Source organism: Sorex araneus, chromosome 9, assembly GCF_027595985.1.
Source record: "Sorex araneus isolate mSorAra2 chromosome 9, mSorAra2.pri, whole genome shotgun sequence".
NCBI classification, from domain to species: Eukaryota; Metazoa; Chordata; class Mammalia; order Eulipotyphla; family Soricidae; genus Sorex; species Sorex araneus.
The window spans coordinates 4,470,782-4,486,811 of record NC_073310.1 but is presented as its reverse complement, the minus strand read 5'-3'; the positions used below and the strand labels follow the sequence as shown (position 1 = coordinate 4,486,811).

The following is a 16,030-nucleotide window of genomic DNA, read 5'->3' as shown; positions in this document are numbered from 1 at the left end:
CCCTGGCATCGAGATGGGCCTGGCCAAAGTGCCTAATGCTTAACTATAAGTTAAGAGCTTGGTCATGGACAAATGCTGTCATGATCCAAACAATGATAACTAGATTCGGAACCTGCTAGGGTTTGGAATGATTAATCTGGCCTGAGTGCTGTAGTCTGAGTCTGTGGCAAGATGTTGCCAGGAGAGCTGCCTTGCAAGCCTCAATGTATCTCTTGCTATGTCCATACAAAAATCACTAGTATTAAGATATGAATAAATTCTTGGACTAAGATAAGGAGAAAAACCTTAAAGAGGTATTTTGCCTGCTGACAGTGAAGGGCTTTGGAATGCCCTTAGGTAGTATTCCCTTTGAACCTGATGGCCCTCAGGAAGGGCTTTCTTACGTTGCAGCCGACCCAGGTTTGATTCTTCCGCCCTTCTTGGAGAGCCCGGCAAGCTACTGAGAGTATCTCTTCTGCACAGCAGAGCCTGGCAAGCTCCCTATGGTGTATTTGATATGCCAAAAACAGTAACAGCAAGTCTCACGATGGAGATGTTACTGGTACCCGCTCGAGCAAATCAGTGAGCAATGGGATGACAGTGACAGTGATTTGGAAAGATGAAGGGAAAGGAGAAAGAAGTATTTGTTCAAGAGAGAACATGGGCTTCTTCAGACTGAAAAAGCGAGCAAGCAAAGGTACACAGACGCACAAGCAAGATAGACATTCAAGGGTTGAAGAATAAGTAGTAGTAGACTTAAAATTGCCATTAACAATACAGCTACATTTTTCTTTCTCTTTTTGAGGATACACCTGATGATGCTTAGGGTTTACTCCTGACTGCTCAGGAATCATTCCTGGCAGGGCCCGGCAGTCCCATATGGGTGCAGGGGATTGAACTGAGTTTGCCACATATGCAAGGCAAGCGGTCTGCCTGCCATACTATCTCTGGCCCACAGCTACACTTGTCAGTGTTGAAACTTCCAAACTTGTTTCTTCCTTCTTCCTTCTCCCTTCTCTTTCTTGATGCTGTAATGACTGGAGATGACACATACTTGCTTGGGGCACTCACATATTTGGTTACAGTCATACATGACCCTTTAGTTGCAGGCTGCAGCGCCTCTGTGGAGGTCTTAGACTGCAGAACTTCCAGGCTGGCACTTACGTGCATATGGTAGTACTGGGGATCAAATCTATGCGCCCTCATGCTTATAATTCAGGCAACTTTAACCCCTGGACCACCTCTAGTCCCCAATATTATTTTTGTTTTATAACGACCAGATACTATTGTTTTTATTTGATAGGCTATAAAACTTCCCTCTTGCATACTCTTGACTTGTATTTTCTCTCTCTCTCTCTCTCTCTCTCTTTCTCTTTCTCTCTCTCTCCTCCCCCCACCCCCACCCCTCCATTCCCTTTCCCTCCTCCCTAGAGACCAGACTAAAGCAGGTTGTGGGTTATGGTTAGTTTGCTAGCCCTTGCTTTGGAGAATGATTACCTTTTCTTTTTTGGAGGGGTAAGTACTTCAGGCACACCTGGCATTGCCCAGGGACTGTTCTTGGCTCTGTGTTCAGGAGTAATCCCTAGTAGTTCTCAGGGGATCATATGTGATGTTGGGGTTTGAACCATCATCAGAGTCATGCTGTGCAAGGCAAGTAAGTACCTTATTTTTGTACTCTCTGGTCCTAATTGTAGTTTTGCAAATAAAGTCACTTAAAAATGAGTTCATGAAGCTAGAGAGATAGTATAGCCAACCAGGGTTCAGTCCCTGGCACTGGAGATGTCCCTGAGCCCAAAGTCAGGAGTAAATGCTGAGCACCACCATGTGTGTCCCTCACCCCTGTCAAAAAAAAAAAAAATACAGACAAGCAAAAAAATCACCTAAACAAAAAAAGCAATGACCCCATGTTTGTGGAAATAACTCCACATCCAGATTTGGCATGCTGCAGTGTTTGAGAGAGAGGGGCTAGACAGGGAAAAGCATTCACTGTGTTTCATGACAGAGCCACGTATTTAGAAGTGAAAGTTCTTTGGATGATTTAACTTCCAATGTGTTTCTGTAAGTTGTAAACTAGTCCTAATTTTAGGAGTGAGAGAAAACTAAGGGAGGTGACTGGATGTCAGTCAGATATATCAGCTAAATTAGGAGTAGAATCTGTACTTTATTCTGGAGTAGCTTTTCCTTTGCCTCCTCAATAAGTTTAAGATGAATAGAAAGATGTTTAAACAACAAGGTTCCACTTGGATCTACTCAGAGATACAATAAAATGTAAAGGAGGGGGAAGTATTTCTTTTGTGATAGGAACTCTTTGGATTTATTCTCTTAAAAATTTTCTGATAGTGGTGTTAACCTAATTATAATTGTGCATTCCATTCACTATATGTATTTTGGAACTGGAAGTTTGCACCTTTTTTTTTTTTTCTTTTTGGGTCACACCTGGCGATGCACAGGGGTTACTCCTGGGTCTGCACTCAGGAATTACTCCTGGCGATGCTCGGGGGACCATATGGGATGCTGGGAACTGAACCTGGGTTGGCCATGTGCAAGGCAAACACCTTCCCTGCTGTGCTATCACTCCAGCCCCAGTTTGTACTTTCTTTTTTCTTTTTTTTTTCTTTTTGGGTCACACCTGGCGATGCACAGGGGTTACTCCTAGCTCTGCACTCAGGAATTACTCCTGGCAGTGCTCAGGGGACCATATGGGATGCTGGGAATCAACCCGGGTCTACCGAGTGAAAGGCAAACCACTGTGCTATTGCTCCAGCCCCCAGTTTGTACTTTCTTAAAGCACTTTTGTTCTAATTCCCTCTCCCTCCATTGTCTGCCTCTAGTGACCACAAATCTGATGTCTTTCTATAGACTCCCTCTTTTCTAAGATCATAGTTTTTCTGTTTTGTTAGTTTTCACTTAGCATAATGTGCAACATCTCAGTCTTTTCACTGAAAAGAGATACCTTCTCAGTGTCATCTTTGATTTCTTTCATTAACGCCTAACAGTTTTCTCATGTAGTGATACTGCTTCTCCTTAAAGTTACCCATAGATATATTCTTACACTGTTATAAATTGGATTGGTATTCAAAAAAAATTTTTTTGGTGGGGAGGGCAGCATATTCAGTAGTGCTGAGGGACTACTTCAGACTGTGCTGTGGGGTCGGGTTGTTTCTGATAGTGCTGGGTGAGCCGTGTGTTTGGGGAATCAAGCTGGGGTGGGTGGTATGTAAGACAAGTATCTTAACTGCTGTATTTTTTTCTAGATCTCAGATGTTTTAAATTAGTTTTTTTTTAATTTGGTTTTCAGTGTATGATAGTTACAAATTTTAATTTTTCATTTTTGGATTTTGGGTCATACCTGGTAGTATTCAGGGCTTACTCCTGACTGTGCTTAGAAGTTGTTCCTGGTAGGGCTGGAGGGGCGTGTCTTACGGGGTGCTGAGAATTGAACCCGGGTCAGCTGCATGTGAGGCAAGCACCTCTATGTGCTGTACTGTTTCTCCAGCTTTCCTAGTTACAGATTTTTTTATGCTTGTTTTATGTCCTGTAATTTTACTGAATTCATTGATAAGATTTAACAGGTTGCGCGCACCTCTGTGTGTGTGTGTGTGTGTGTGTGTGTGTGTGTGCGCGCGCGCGTGCGAGCGCGCGTGCCCTCGCTGTCGTCACCCCTCCTCCCTGTTTTCAGGATTTTCTCTCTATAAGATCGTGTCACTTGGGAAGGTAGTTTAGGGGCCTGATTTGATCCCCAGCACAGCATTGATGCCCCCAATCTCCACCCCATCATTGCTTGGTCTAGCCTTGGAGATCCTCAGCACCACTGGGTCCAAGACAGACTGTTTCCTTTCTTACTCTTGATCACTGTCTGTTTTAGGCCTCCAGATAACAAAACAGAACCGTAGTTAGTCTTTTTTCTTTTTCTTTTTTTTTTGGGGGGGTGTCACACCTGGAGATGTACAGGGGTTACTCCTGGCTATTCACTCAGGAATTACTCCTAGCTGTGCTCAGGGGACCATATGGGATGCTGGGAATTGAATCTGGGTCGGCCGCATGCAAGACAAATGCCCTACCCACTGTGCTATCACTCCAGCCCCGTAGTTAGTCTTTATACTAAATATTAGATAGTTAGCCCTCAAATAGCTTCTGCTCTCTTTGAATGAAAATACAAGAATTTTTTAATATGAAAGCACTTTTTGATTTAGTCTGTTAAATTTAATAAACATTATTTAATCTTTTCAGAGGTCGGAACAGTAGCAAAGGACTGCCTCAGTCCACGGTGAGTAACTTTATTTGTCTGGAAATTAGAAACTAAGATATAACAACTATAAACAAAGGCAAAGTAAGAATTCATCTCCCCTTCTATTTTAGAGCAGAGTGTCGGGGTCCAATCCAGAACCAAATACATGCAGAGCATGTGCTTACACTCAGCTACTTTCCTGTCTTGACTGTTACTCCTCACAGCCTTTATACAGTAATGCTGTTGATTATGAAATTATTTATTATGCTTTTTAAAATATGTTAAAGCAAAAAAAAATATGTTAAAGCATGAAATTATCTGTAAAATAGGTCAAGTGTTCTCCTTATGGGGTGAGGGAGGGGGCAATATCTAGCTGTGTTCAGGGCTTACTCCTGGCTCTGAGTTTGGGATCACTCCTCACGTTGCTGGGCCGGGGATCGAACCCAGGTCGGCTGCATGCAAGGTCAGCACCGTACTCGCTGCACTATCACTCTGACTCCACGGTCAAGTGTTCTTTTAAAAATGACAAAGGCATATCCAAACCTAAATGATAAACTCCCAAAAGGTGAATGGAATGCCGGGACTGGTGGTTATAAAGTTCTTTGGGCTTTGATTTTATATTAAATCACTATCTTTTTATTTACTTTTGTTTTTGGGGGGAGGGCTACTCCTAGCGGTGCTAAGGGCTTATTACTTATAATACCTGGCTCTGCACTCAGGTATTATTCCTGGTATGAACTCGGGATTATATCGGGCATCAAACCAGGTTGGCTGCATGCAAGGCTAGCGCCTTACCCAGTGTGCTATTTCTCCAGCCCCAGTGCCCTATCTGTTTAGAGTCTTCTGCTCTTAAATATTGAAATTTTGTCCGTAATGTGAGCACAAAGGTCAGGAGATAAAAGTTCAACATAATGATAGAAATGATGAGAAATTGAGTAATTTTCAAGACTTTGTCTCTGAATTAGACACATTTTCTTCATTTGTATTGGGAGGGCGTATGTTTTTCTAGTATAAATAAGGAGTGGTGTGGTGGATTAGACCTTAGAGCACTGTCATTGATTCAGATATGCAGAGAAGATAGTCAAGAATCTTCTACGATGGTGCCTCTCATCCCACCCCATTTGTTTATTAAGGTATACTTACCCTATTTAGTGGACTGATTTGTGACTTTTGATGCATGCAGTTTGTGAAACTACACCCAATACTTCATCACCTCCAAAATTTGCTCATGCCACTTCATAAAGTAAACCCTTTCCCCTCTTGTCCAACCATTGAATTGTCTTTTGTTCCTGTGGTTTGTTTCTCCTCATACATGGAAGCTCACTTTTGCTTTTTTAGGTATCATTTATATTCAAAACATTGTTAGTTGGTACGACTGGTTTTACTTTAGAAAACTTGAGCTTCTATTCTCTAAAGAAGCAAAAGGTTATAGTAAACCAAATCTACCTTTAATGCATGTAAGGTATTATAAATCTAATTAGACATTTCATAAGAATACAATTAGCTTAGTATATATAAAAGGACAAATACTGATTGCTAATAATGTTTTTCCCTATAATTCTAGATTTCTTTTGATGGAATCTATGGAAATATGAGGATGGTTCACGTACTTACATCAGTTGTTGTAAGTTACCAATTTATTGGGAAAGAAATAATGCCCTTGGGAGTTGGCTAAAGTAATTTATTTAAAATACAGAGGAATGGTCCCAAAAGGTCATGTTTAGAAAAACCTTTTTCTGTAAGAATGTGTGAAAAACACAGTTTAGAATTCTAAAGTAGGGGTTAGAGTGATGGTACATCGAATAGGGCGTTTGCCTTGTGCACGGCCGACCCAGGTTCGATTCCCAGCATCCCATATGGTTCCCCAAGCACTGCCGGAGTAATTTCTGAGTGCAAAGCCAAGAGTAACCCCTGTGTAATGCCGGGTGTGACCCAAAGAGCCAATGGAAAAAAAAATAGAATTCTAAAGTATTATAACTTTAAAGATATTCTTTTCAGTTCTGCTAGATACAAGTAATAGTAGTTGTTTATCTTTGGTGCATTGTTTGCCACCTAATAAAACTGGAGTTAGAGATACTTACAGTATTTTAATTTATACTGCAAACATGAGGCAGGATTTCCTGAAGAATTTTGGCAGTGCAGTGCTTAAGTGTGTTTAAAAAAAAATTTTTTTTTTTAAAGTTCCACATCTGGCTGTGCTCAGGGCTTATTCCTAGCTCTGCACTCAAAGATCACTCCTGGTGGAACCGTGTGGGGTGATGGGGATTGAACCTAGGCCAGATTATGTAAGGTGTGCACTCCAACCACTGTACTATCTCTCTAGCCCCTAATTTTTTTTGTTAGTGAGTACTTAATGTGTTGAAGTTAACAAGTAAAATGAAAACTAGCTATCTCATAATTGAATAGCATTCTCTTTCTTTGATAAATTAATTATGTGTTTTTAGGGATCCAAATGTGAACTACAAGTGAAAAATGGAGGTATATATGAAGGAGTTTTTAAAACATACAGTCCTAAGGTAAATTTTATTCTTTCCCTTCTATTCGAAATGTAAAATTGTCATGACTCATTACCTGCTGTGTTTATACTTGGTTATTGACAGTGTCCATTAGGGTTTTTTGTTGTTGTAGTTTTTTATTTCGGGGCCACACTCAGTGATGTTTAGGGGTTGTTCCTGACTCTGCACTCAGAAATTACTTCTGGCGGTGCTTAGGGGACCAAATGAGATGCGGGGGGCCACGTGTAGGGCAAGCACCTACCGCTGTACTATCATTCTGGCCTTCTCTAGAAGTCTTTGCTTTAGCATTATTGTTAATGGGTAGGTGATTATGTGTTTGTTACATTTTCTTTCTCTTTTTTGGCCTCACCCCCCCCTGTATTTAGGAGTTACTCCTAGTTCGGTTGTTAGGGATTATTCTTGGCTGTGTTCGGGTGACCATATGTGGTTCCAGGGATCAAATCCTGGTTGAATGCACGCAAGGCAAGATGCTCTAACCCATCGTACTCTCTCTGACCCATTTGCCACATTTTTATGCTCAGTGCTTTGCCTGACAAGCTTTTAAAACAGCACTTTGAATGATTTTACTCTTCAGTTTCAAATAGTGATTATTCTAGAAACTATTATAAGAAAACATCGCTTGTTTTATGCTTTTATTTAAACATTTTTAATTTTTAGGCATTTGTAGATCAGTAAAGAATTGGGTGGTTCATTTACTACCCTCTTTATTTAAAAGTTTTTTCCAAAAAATGTTTAGCACTGTGATTTACCAAGTTTTAATAATGCAGTTGTTTTAGGCATTAAGTATTACAATAAGAATCCCACCACCAGCGTGCCCTTCCCTTCACAGTATCCCCAGCTTCCCACCAACCATCCCAGCTACTCCCTTAATATGCACAAATAAATATACTTTATATTGTTTGTTATAACACAAAGGCAAATGGAGTTATCAAGACTTAGATTAGTAAAGGTCAAATTGTGATAGTTGTTTTATGCTGTTGCTGAAGTAATTGTCTGAGGTACTACCCTTTTTATTTATTTTTTTTAAAAAGGAACTGCTTTTTATTTATTTATTTATTTATTTATTTATTTATTTATTTATTTATTTATTTATTTATTTAGCTTTTTGGGTCACACCCAGCGATGCTCAGGGTTACTCCTGGCTCTATGCTTAGGAATTACTCCTGGCGGTACTCAGGGGACCGTATGAGATGCCGAGGGTTGAAACTGGGTTGACTTCATGCAAGGCAAACGCCCTACCCGCTGTGCTATTGCTCTAGCCCGGTAGTACCCTTTTTAAAAGACAAATATTTTAAGTATTTGTCGTGCACAGATCTCACCCAGACGTTAGCATGTGAGGCTCTACCTCTGAATCACATTCCTGGCTCCATTCCCTCCCTACCCCTTAATCACCATTAATGTGCTTTAGTCAGATCATGATGTCAGGAACCACCTTTTAGATGCAAGAATTTTTGAATGAAAAAATGGATATTCGAGCTTAATACTAAGTAAAGATACAATTTAAGATTCTCTTGCAATAGATTGTTTTCTGTTAGACATAGAAGAAATTGAACCTTGATATGCTGAAGAATATCTGTCAGATTTTATTTTAAAAATGTTTTGAATATTTACTCATATTTTTCATTTCAGTGTGATTTGGTACTTGATGCTGCACATGAGAAAAGTACCGAATCCAATTCAGGGCCAAAACGTGAGGAGATAATAGAGAGCATTTTGTTCAAGTGCTCTGACTTTGTTATGGTACAGTTTAAGGACATGGACTCCAGTTATGCAAGAAGAGGTGGGTTCTGCTTTTCAAAATACTATGCCTATGGTTTATTAGCTATGCTGAAGCAAAGTTTCCACATTGGCTGTTTTTTTTTTTTTTAAAAGAAATATAAATTAACCCATTTAAGAGAAATAAGAACTTTATGACTTTGTTTTGGGGCCACCCCCAGTTATACTCAGGGCTGACTCCTGGTTCTGCACTCAGTCATCACTCCTGGTGGGTCTAGGGGACCATATATAGTGTCAGTGGGCACACCTGGGTTGGCAAGTGCCTCATCCACTATACTGTCTCTCAGCACTGTCCCTCTCCATTATTTTGGGGTGCCACACCCTTCAGTGTTCAGGGTTTACTTTTGGCTCTGTGGTCAGGGATCACTCCTGGTGGGGCTCAGGGAATATGAGAGGAGTGGGGCTGAACCCAGGTCAGCTACATGCCTGCTGTACCCTCTCTCTGGCTCCCTCAGCTGACCCTTTGGATGATTTTTTGTTGGAAAAGATTTAAAACTTTAGAAGAAACTTGATACTGTTAGTAGAATTAAGAGTTCATATTCCATTTGTGATTTTCTGCACTTTCTATTGTACCAAATAGAAATTTAGTTTTAAAATTTGGAATGATCAAAACATCTAAGGGAGAAGAGCATAGAAGTATGATTTTCTAATGAAGATGGGAAAAGTAAAAGTCCAAAACTGGCATGTTTTTAAAAAATTATTCTGGCACTGTCTTAAGAATGTAAAAGTGATAAAGTGGGCTGGAGGTGTGCCTTGAATGTAGAAATATGCTTTGCATGTTTGAGGCCCAGGGTTTGAGCCTTGGTACTGAGTATCAAAGCTTGTGGCCCTGGAGATTTCCAAGCATTGCTCATGTGGCCACCAGAGCAATACAGTTTTAAATATAGAATCTCTTTATTAAAGTTATATTCAAATTGAGTGTTTGAAGTATCTACAAAGGAGAATATGGGAATTATTTGTAGAACATACCCTGCAATGCTGATAATTCAATGACATGTTAAGTTTTTTTTCTGGGATATTTTGGGCTCAGACAGTGATGCACAGGGTTTACTCCTGATTCTGTGCTCAGGAATCACTCCTGGAAGGGCTCTGGGGACTAAATGGGAGGACTGTAAAATTCTTTTGTTTGTTTGGTCACATTCCAAATCAGTCAGTTCTCCTCCTCCCCATTTTTATTTAGATACCGTAATTTTAAAAACCATTATTGATGCACTTACATCTATTGTTCCAACAGTGGATCAGCCACACCTAGTACCAGAGCACCCACTTCTTTCCAGCAATATTCCAAAGACTTCTCCCACTCACCCTCTACAGTCAATTCTGTTGCAAATTGTAACTCAAAGTCTGGACTTAAAATTATTTATTTATTTATTTGTTTTTTTGCGGCACATCTGGCGGAGCTCAGGGCTGACTTCTGGCTTTGCAATTAGCGATCACTTCTGACAGTGCTTGGGGGACCATATGGGATGCCGGGGCCCAAACCCTGGTTGGCCGTGCGCAAGGCAGATGCCCTACCTGCTGTACTATCGCTCCGGCCCCTCTAGATTTTTTTTTTGATTGTTCAGTTTATACCCAAAGTATTTGTTGTGCTGATTCTTTTACTCCATTACTTAGTATTGTAAGCCAGTAGAAAGTTAAACCTTTTTTGTTGGACAAAAAGCTCACGGATAGTTTGTTTGGTTTTTCAGAAACTTTGAGTGCTAGGTACACTGATTGCTTTGCAGTCCTAGTGCAAGCATGGTAACCTGTTCTTTTTTTTTTTTTTTTTTTTTTTTTTTTTTTTTTTTTGCTTTTTGGGTCACACCCAGCAATGCACAGGGGTCACTCCTGGCTCATGCACTCAGGAATCTCCCCTGGCAGTTCTCAGGGGACCATATGGGATGCTGGGATTTGAACCCGGGTCGGCCGCGTGCAAGGCAAATGCCCTACCCGCTGTGCTATGACTCCAGCCCCGGTAACCTGTTCTTGATTCTTCTTAGAGGTCTGTCTTTGAGTCATGATCTTTGTCTAAGAGTTCTTCACTACTCATACAAGGAAACGATTTTGTTTTTCTTTTTGGGTCACACCCAGCAATGCTCAGGGGTTACTCCTGGCTCTGCACTCAGGAATTACTCCTGGCGGTGCTCGGAGAACCATACGGGATGCTGGGAATTGAACCCAGGTTGGCTCTGTGCAGGGTAAACTCCCTACCCGTTGTACTATCGATCCAGCCCTGGAAACAAGATATTTGTAGGAGCTGCCTTTAAGACTTGTTTATACTGAGATTATATTTATACTCAAAATATTGAAATATTTTAATGTTTCTTTTATATATATTTCTTTTTTTTTTTTTTTTTTTTTGGTTTTTTGAGTCACACCTGGCAATGCACAGGGGTTACTCCTGGCTCTGCACTCAGGAATTACCCCTGGCCGTCCGTGCTCAGGGGACCATATGGGATGCTGGGATTTGAACCCGGGTCGGACGCGTGCAAGGCAAACGCCCTACCCGCTGTGCTATCTCTCCAGCCCCTATATATATTTCTTATACATCTGTGTGTGTTGTGACTTTGGTTATTTTTTGTTTTGGGGCCACGCCTGGTAGTGCTCAGGGCTTACTCCTGGCAGGCTTGAGGGACCACATGGGATGCTGGGTATCAAACCTGGCAAGCACCCTACCTGCTGTACTATTCCCATTTTTAAATATATATATATTTAAATATTTATGTATTTATTTATTTATTTTATTTTGCTTTTTGGCAAGGCAAACACCCTACCCGCTGTGCTATCGCTCCGGCCCCTTAAATATATTTTTTTAATCACCATGATTGATTTTCAGGTGTACAATGTTCAACACCAATTCCTTCAGCAGTGTCCAGTTCCCTTTTCCAATATTCCCAGTTTCCTTCCTGAGGCCCCACACCCTCTCCCAGCCTGCCTTTACAGGCACCTTTTTTTTTTTTCTTCATTTTTCTTTTTGGGTCATGCCCAACAATGCTCATGGGTTACTCCTGGCTCTGTACTCAGGAATTACTCCTGGCGGTGCTTGGGGGACCATGTGGGATGCTGGGAATTGAACCCAGGTCGCCACGTGCAAGGCAAATGCTCTATCCACTGTGCTATTGCTCCAGCCCCCTGGCAGGCACCTTTTTTAATCTCTTCTTTTGGGCACCGTGGTTTACAGTACTTTTTGGGAAAGGGAATACCATGCATGGCACTCTACCTCCTTCCGGCACCCAGTCCTTGTCGAAGGTGACCACTTCTATCTAGTTTTCTCAGACCTAACCTTTCCTTCCCCAGGCAAGCTTCCCACTGAGGGCCAGTTCTGTTCCTTGTTTCTGTTGTCTTTGGAGATTAGTTATTCCCCTACCATGTTTCTTTATATCCTGCATAGGAGTGGAACCATTCCATATCTGTCACTCTCCTCAGGTTCGTTTCACTCAGCAGGATTCTCTGCAGGTCCATTCATGTACAGCAAATTGCATGACTTAATCTTTTTTTGTGGCTGAGTAGTAGTTCACTGTATATATGTACCGCAGCTTCTTTACCCAGTCATCTGTTAGGTACTTTAACCACTGAGCCAGCTACTAACCCGTGTTGTGTTCCATGTGTGTTTCCAGGGGATCTGGGAACCCATTATTGGACAAATCCAGCCAACTGGCTGGATAGTTTAATGCTCAGACCCAGTGATGCTGGCTACCGCTAGGGTCAGCCCAACAGAGCTTAGTATACCTTCCTTTCTTACCAGCGGCTTGGAGGGTGGGTGCCTCCATGGCACTGTACTCATGGGGTCTAGAGACCACCCCCAGTCACACGGCCAATTGGACTGAGGGATCAGTTGGAGGTCCTCAGGATGCTGTGCTGCCGTGACCCTGCAGTGACAGGGACCACCAGGGCAATACCCTGTCACCTCAGGAGGCTTGTGGTGCTGAGGAGAGACTCTGGGCTGGGTGCACGGGAAACATGTGCTCCAGTCTCCGTTAATCTCCTGTGCCCTTAATTAAGTTCCCTCCCTGCACTGCTTGGGGTTCTCCAAGTTCTGTGTTTAGGGCTCACTCCTGATGGCGCTAGGGACTATACGGTGTTAGAGATTAGATTAGGGCCTCCTTCATAGCAAAGTCATCCTGTTGGTCTGACTCTGGCCCTCAACTAAACATTTTCATTTTCAGTCGTCTCCTCATCCTCATTTTTTGTTTATTTATTTTTTGCTTTTTGGGTCACCCAGCGGTGCACAAGGGTTCAGGAATTACTCCTGGCGGTGCTTAGGGGACCATATAGGATGCTGGGAATCGAACCTGGGTCGGTTGCGTGCAAGGCAAACGCCCTACCTGCTGTGCTATCGCTCCAGCCCCTCATTTTTTGTTTTTGTTTTTTTAGAGCCACACCTAGTTTTGACCAGCAGCTACTCCTAGGATGCTCAGTATTGGGGCTTGAACCCAGTCCTCCAGCATACAAAGCACATGCTCCAGCCTTTTGCGCCCTCTCTCTACTCTCTGGATCTTTCTTTTATTCTCACCTACAGTCTGGAAACTGCTGAAGCTACCAGTAACATGTAATGCTGGGTCTTTGGGATTCTTTACTCCTGCTCCTAACACAATTCAGTAACAGTTCTTTGTATTGTTTTATTATTCCGTATAGTTTATTATTTCCTATTCTGCCTCATTTTTGGGGCTTCATTTCCATTTCATTACACTCGGTGTATGTATTCCAAGTGTTTATTCTTTTCCCCTATTCTTACAACGTATTAGTCATTTATACACATAATTTTAGCTACCACGTAGAAACTCTCTCCACAGCATCATTGCCATTTTAATTAGTTGCTTCCACAACACTGTCCCCTCTTCCTCCCCTCCCCCACCCCATATAACTAGATTGTTTTGTATGTAGGTAGGTAGATTTTTTTGTGTACCCCCCTCCCCGTATCACACCTGGCAGTGCTCAGGGCTCGCTCCTGGCCCTGGTCAGAGGTCACTTCTCATAGTGCTCAGGAGATCATATCAGGTGCTGGGGATTGAACCTGTGTTGACTGCATGCAAGGAGTTCCCTACTGTATTGTAATCTCTCGCCTCACACTGTTTTTTTGTTTACTTGTTTATTTTCAATCCTCAGCGTTTTCGTTGTGACACATAGTATGGGCTCAGCATAAATGCCTGTAAATGAAATTCAGGACTGTACACATTGAAAGAAGCACTATCTTACGCAAAGAGAAAGTTATAAGTGATCTAATAGCTTATAACCAGCAAATACTTGAGCTCTGGAATGTGTTCGTTACTGTGCTTGTTGCTATGGACAGCACAGGACATTCAAGACTGAATCTATTTTAGGTCCCTTTTGAGATTAGTGAAACTGTATACTCTCACCCTAGAAAAGACACAGAGACTTTTACATTTAATTCCATGATGTTTAGTCCTCCAGGGTGTTTATTCCATGATAAGAAACTGTGCCAGAGGTAGTTTCAGAGTTAAGAGATGTTGAGGCCATCTTTGTCTCCCACCGGACCCCACCTTTTGCTACCCACTTTTTTAGGTTTCATCTAGTGGTGATCAGGGGTTACTGTAACGTTCAGTGGCTCTGCATTGCAGGGAATTAAAACTGACCCTCCCACAAAGCATGTACTTAGCTTGATTAGCTGGTTTTGCAGGTTTTTTTTTTTTTTTCTCTTTTTGGGTCACACCCGGCAAGCTTAGGTGTTGCTCCTGGCTCTGGACTCAGGAATCACTCCCTGCGATGCTCAGGGAACCACATGGGACGCTGGGAATCAAACCCGGGTTGGCCACGTGCAAGGCAAACGCCCTACCCGCTGTGCTCTCACTCCAGCCCCCTGTTTTGTTTCATTTTAAAATGCCAAGGCTTCTGAAAGAATTCAAGAAAAATGGAGTGATGGAATCAATGGCATTGGATTCCAAATAGATTTCATTAATGTGAAGAATTATCTTCTCTTTCCTGCGCAAAGGAAACTGAGATGGGAGTTAGTGATATCAGAGAGCAATGAGAAAGTAATAGTGATTGTTTTATTCGGATTTGCACTGTATTTCCTTGTTTTCCAGTAATTCTGGTAGGACAAGGCTCTAGACTAAAGGCTATTATCTGAAAGGCAGGATATTAAGAGCTCTCCTCTCAGTCATCTAAGGAGGAGTACATCCTGAAAACAGAATATGTGGCCTGCAAAGCTTATGAGGTGGCTGAATATATTCCAGATTTATTTTGGTAGTCATGCCACAGACTAGGCACATATTTCTCTTTCAAATTAATTTATCATTGGTTTATGGTAGTATGGAAATCGGGAATAGCTCAGCACCTGTGGATGTGTATCAGGCTTATTCTTCCTACCAGCAAGGTACCAAAGTTCCTAGGACACACCCAGTGATGCTGAGGGGTTCCTCCTGCCTCTGCACTCAGGAATCACTCCTAACAGTGCCCCAGAGACCATATGGAATGCCGGGGATCAAACCCAGGTTGACCACATGAAAGGCAAGTTCCCCATGTGCTATACTATTTCTCTAGCCCACCCCCAGTTCTGTTTCCTATGAGCTGTGTAGTTCAGAAAAATCTTTCAGTGCTTCACTCATTTACTATAGTCCCTTGTTTTCCCTCTATTTAACCCCAGCTTGTGGATTTATTTTATTTGTTAATTTAACTTTAATCTTACTGTAGTTAAATTTAATTTATTTAATTTAACTTTAATGTAATTTTATTGAATATCTGTGAGGTAGATCATTACAAAGCTGTTTATGATTGGGTTTCAGTCACACAATGATCCAACACCCATCCCTCCACCAGTACAGTACATACGTCCCACCACCAATGTCCCCGTCTCCCTCCCACCATTTCCAGCCCACCCCTGACTCGGTGGCAGGCACTCCTCCTCCCTACTTAGGTCATCGTGTTTGTTCAGGGTGTTCAGTATTTTTATCATGAAGGTAAAATTGGATTAGCTTTTTTAACTGGGGGGCAGCTTTGGGGTGTGGATGTGACTGCCAAGGCTTCCAGAAATAGAGGGAGTTGGGGGTAGGTAGCCCAACCCAACCCCCAAAAAGCCTGAAGATTTCAGTCACAAAACCATGTACCCAAATTTTCAGCAGATTTTATATCGGTGAGGTGTGTCCTGAGAAGGTGGTATCTGGCCAAGGGCAGCTGCCAGGGGCTCTGCTATTACAGGCACAGTCACCCCCGCCGCACACACACCCCCCTCCGATTTACCCTAGTCTGTTCAGCCTTGCGTGGGTCTGAGATTAACTTCAGCTTTTGATCTTTTTTGAGATTTATTTATGGGTCTCTGAAGCAAGGCTGATAAATTAGCTTATTTAGCGGAGCTGGAGGTAGTGTGTGGGCGTGGCCTTCACGCTAACTTTTAGCTGTTTAATTTCTCGGGAAACTTGGTCCCAAGTTGTTGGGATCCGGCCAGAGACAGCAGCAAGTTTGGGGTATTAGGAAGCCTGAAGGCACCATCAGTCTGCTGATGGCATTTACCTTGAGACCCACTTGTGGTTTTAAAGGCCTGAATCAGCCATCAGTGTTAAAGTGAGAAACTTTTTTGTTCATCAGAATTTTGTTC

General features: G+C 42.2%; 2 protein-coding genes across 15 annotated transcripts in view; one reads left to right on the top strand and one right to left on the bottom strand.

Annotated features, from left to right (window-relative positions):
* The window catches only part of ACAD10 (acyl-CoA dehydrogenase family member 10), a 259,705-nt gene that overhangs the window by 123,116 nt on the left and 120,559 nt on the right, over positions 1-16,030 (bottom strand). The window lies entirely within an intron of this gene.
* The window catches only part of ATXN2 (ataxin 2), a 93,806-nt gene that overhangs the window by 26,331 nt on the left and 51,445 nt on the right, over positions 1-16,030 (top strand). For 3 of the 14 annotated variants that reach the window (XM_055146608.1, XM_055146596.1, XM_055146594.1), the window contains exons 1-5: positions 4,211-4,246; positions 5,272-5,340; positions 5,772-5,831; positions 6,652-6,723; positions 8,353-8,503. In XM_055146608.1, the coding sequence (XP_055002583.1) occupies positions 5,305-5,340; positions 5,772-5,831; positions 6,652-6,723; positions 8,353-8,503 (319 nt within the window). In that variant the 5' untranslated portion in view covers positions 4,211-4,246; positions 5,272-5,304. Of the gene's footprint in view, positions 1-4,209; positions 4,247-5,271; positions 5,341-5,771; positions 5,832-6,651; positions 6,724-8,352; positions 8,504-16,030 lie in introns of those variants that run through there. The other 11 variants (XM_055146597.1, XM_055146605.1, XM_055146601.1 and 8 more) reach the window with 7 other exon arrangements.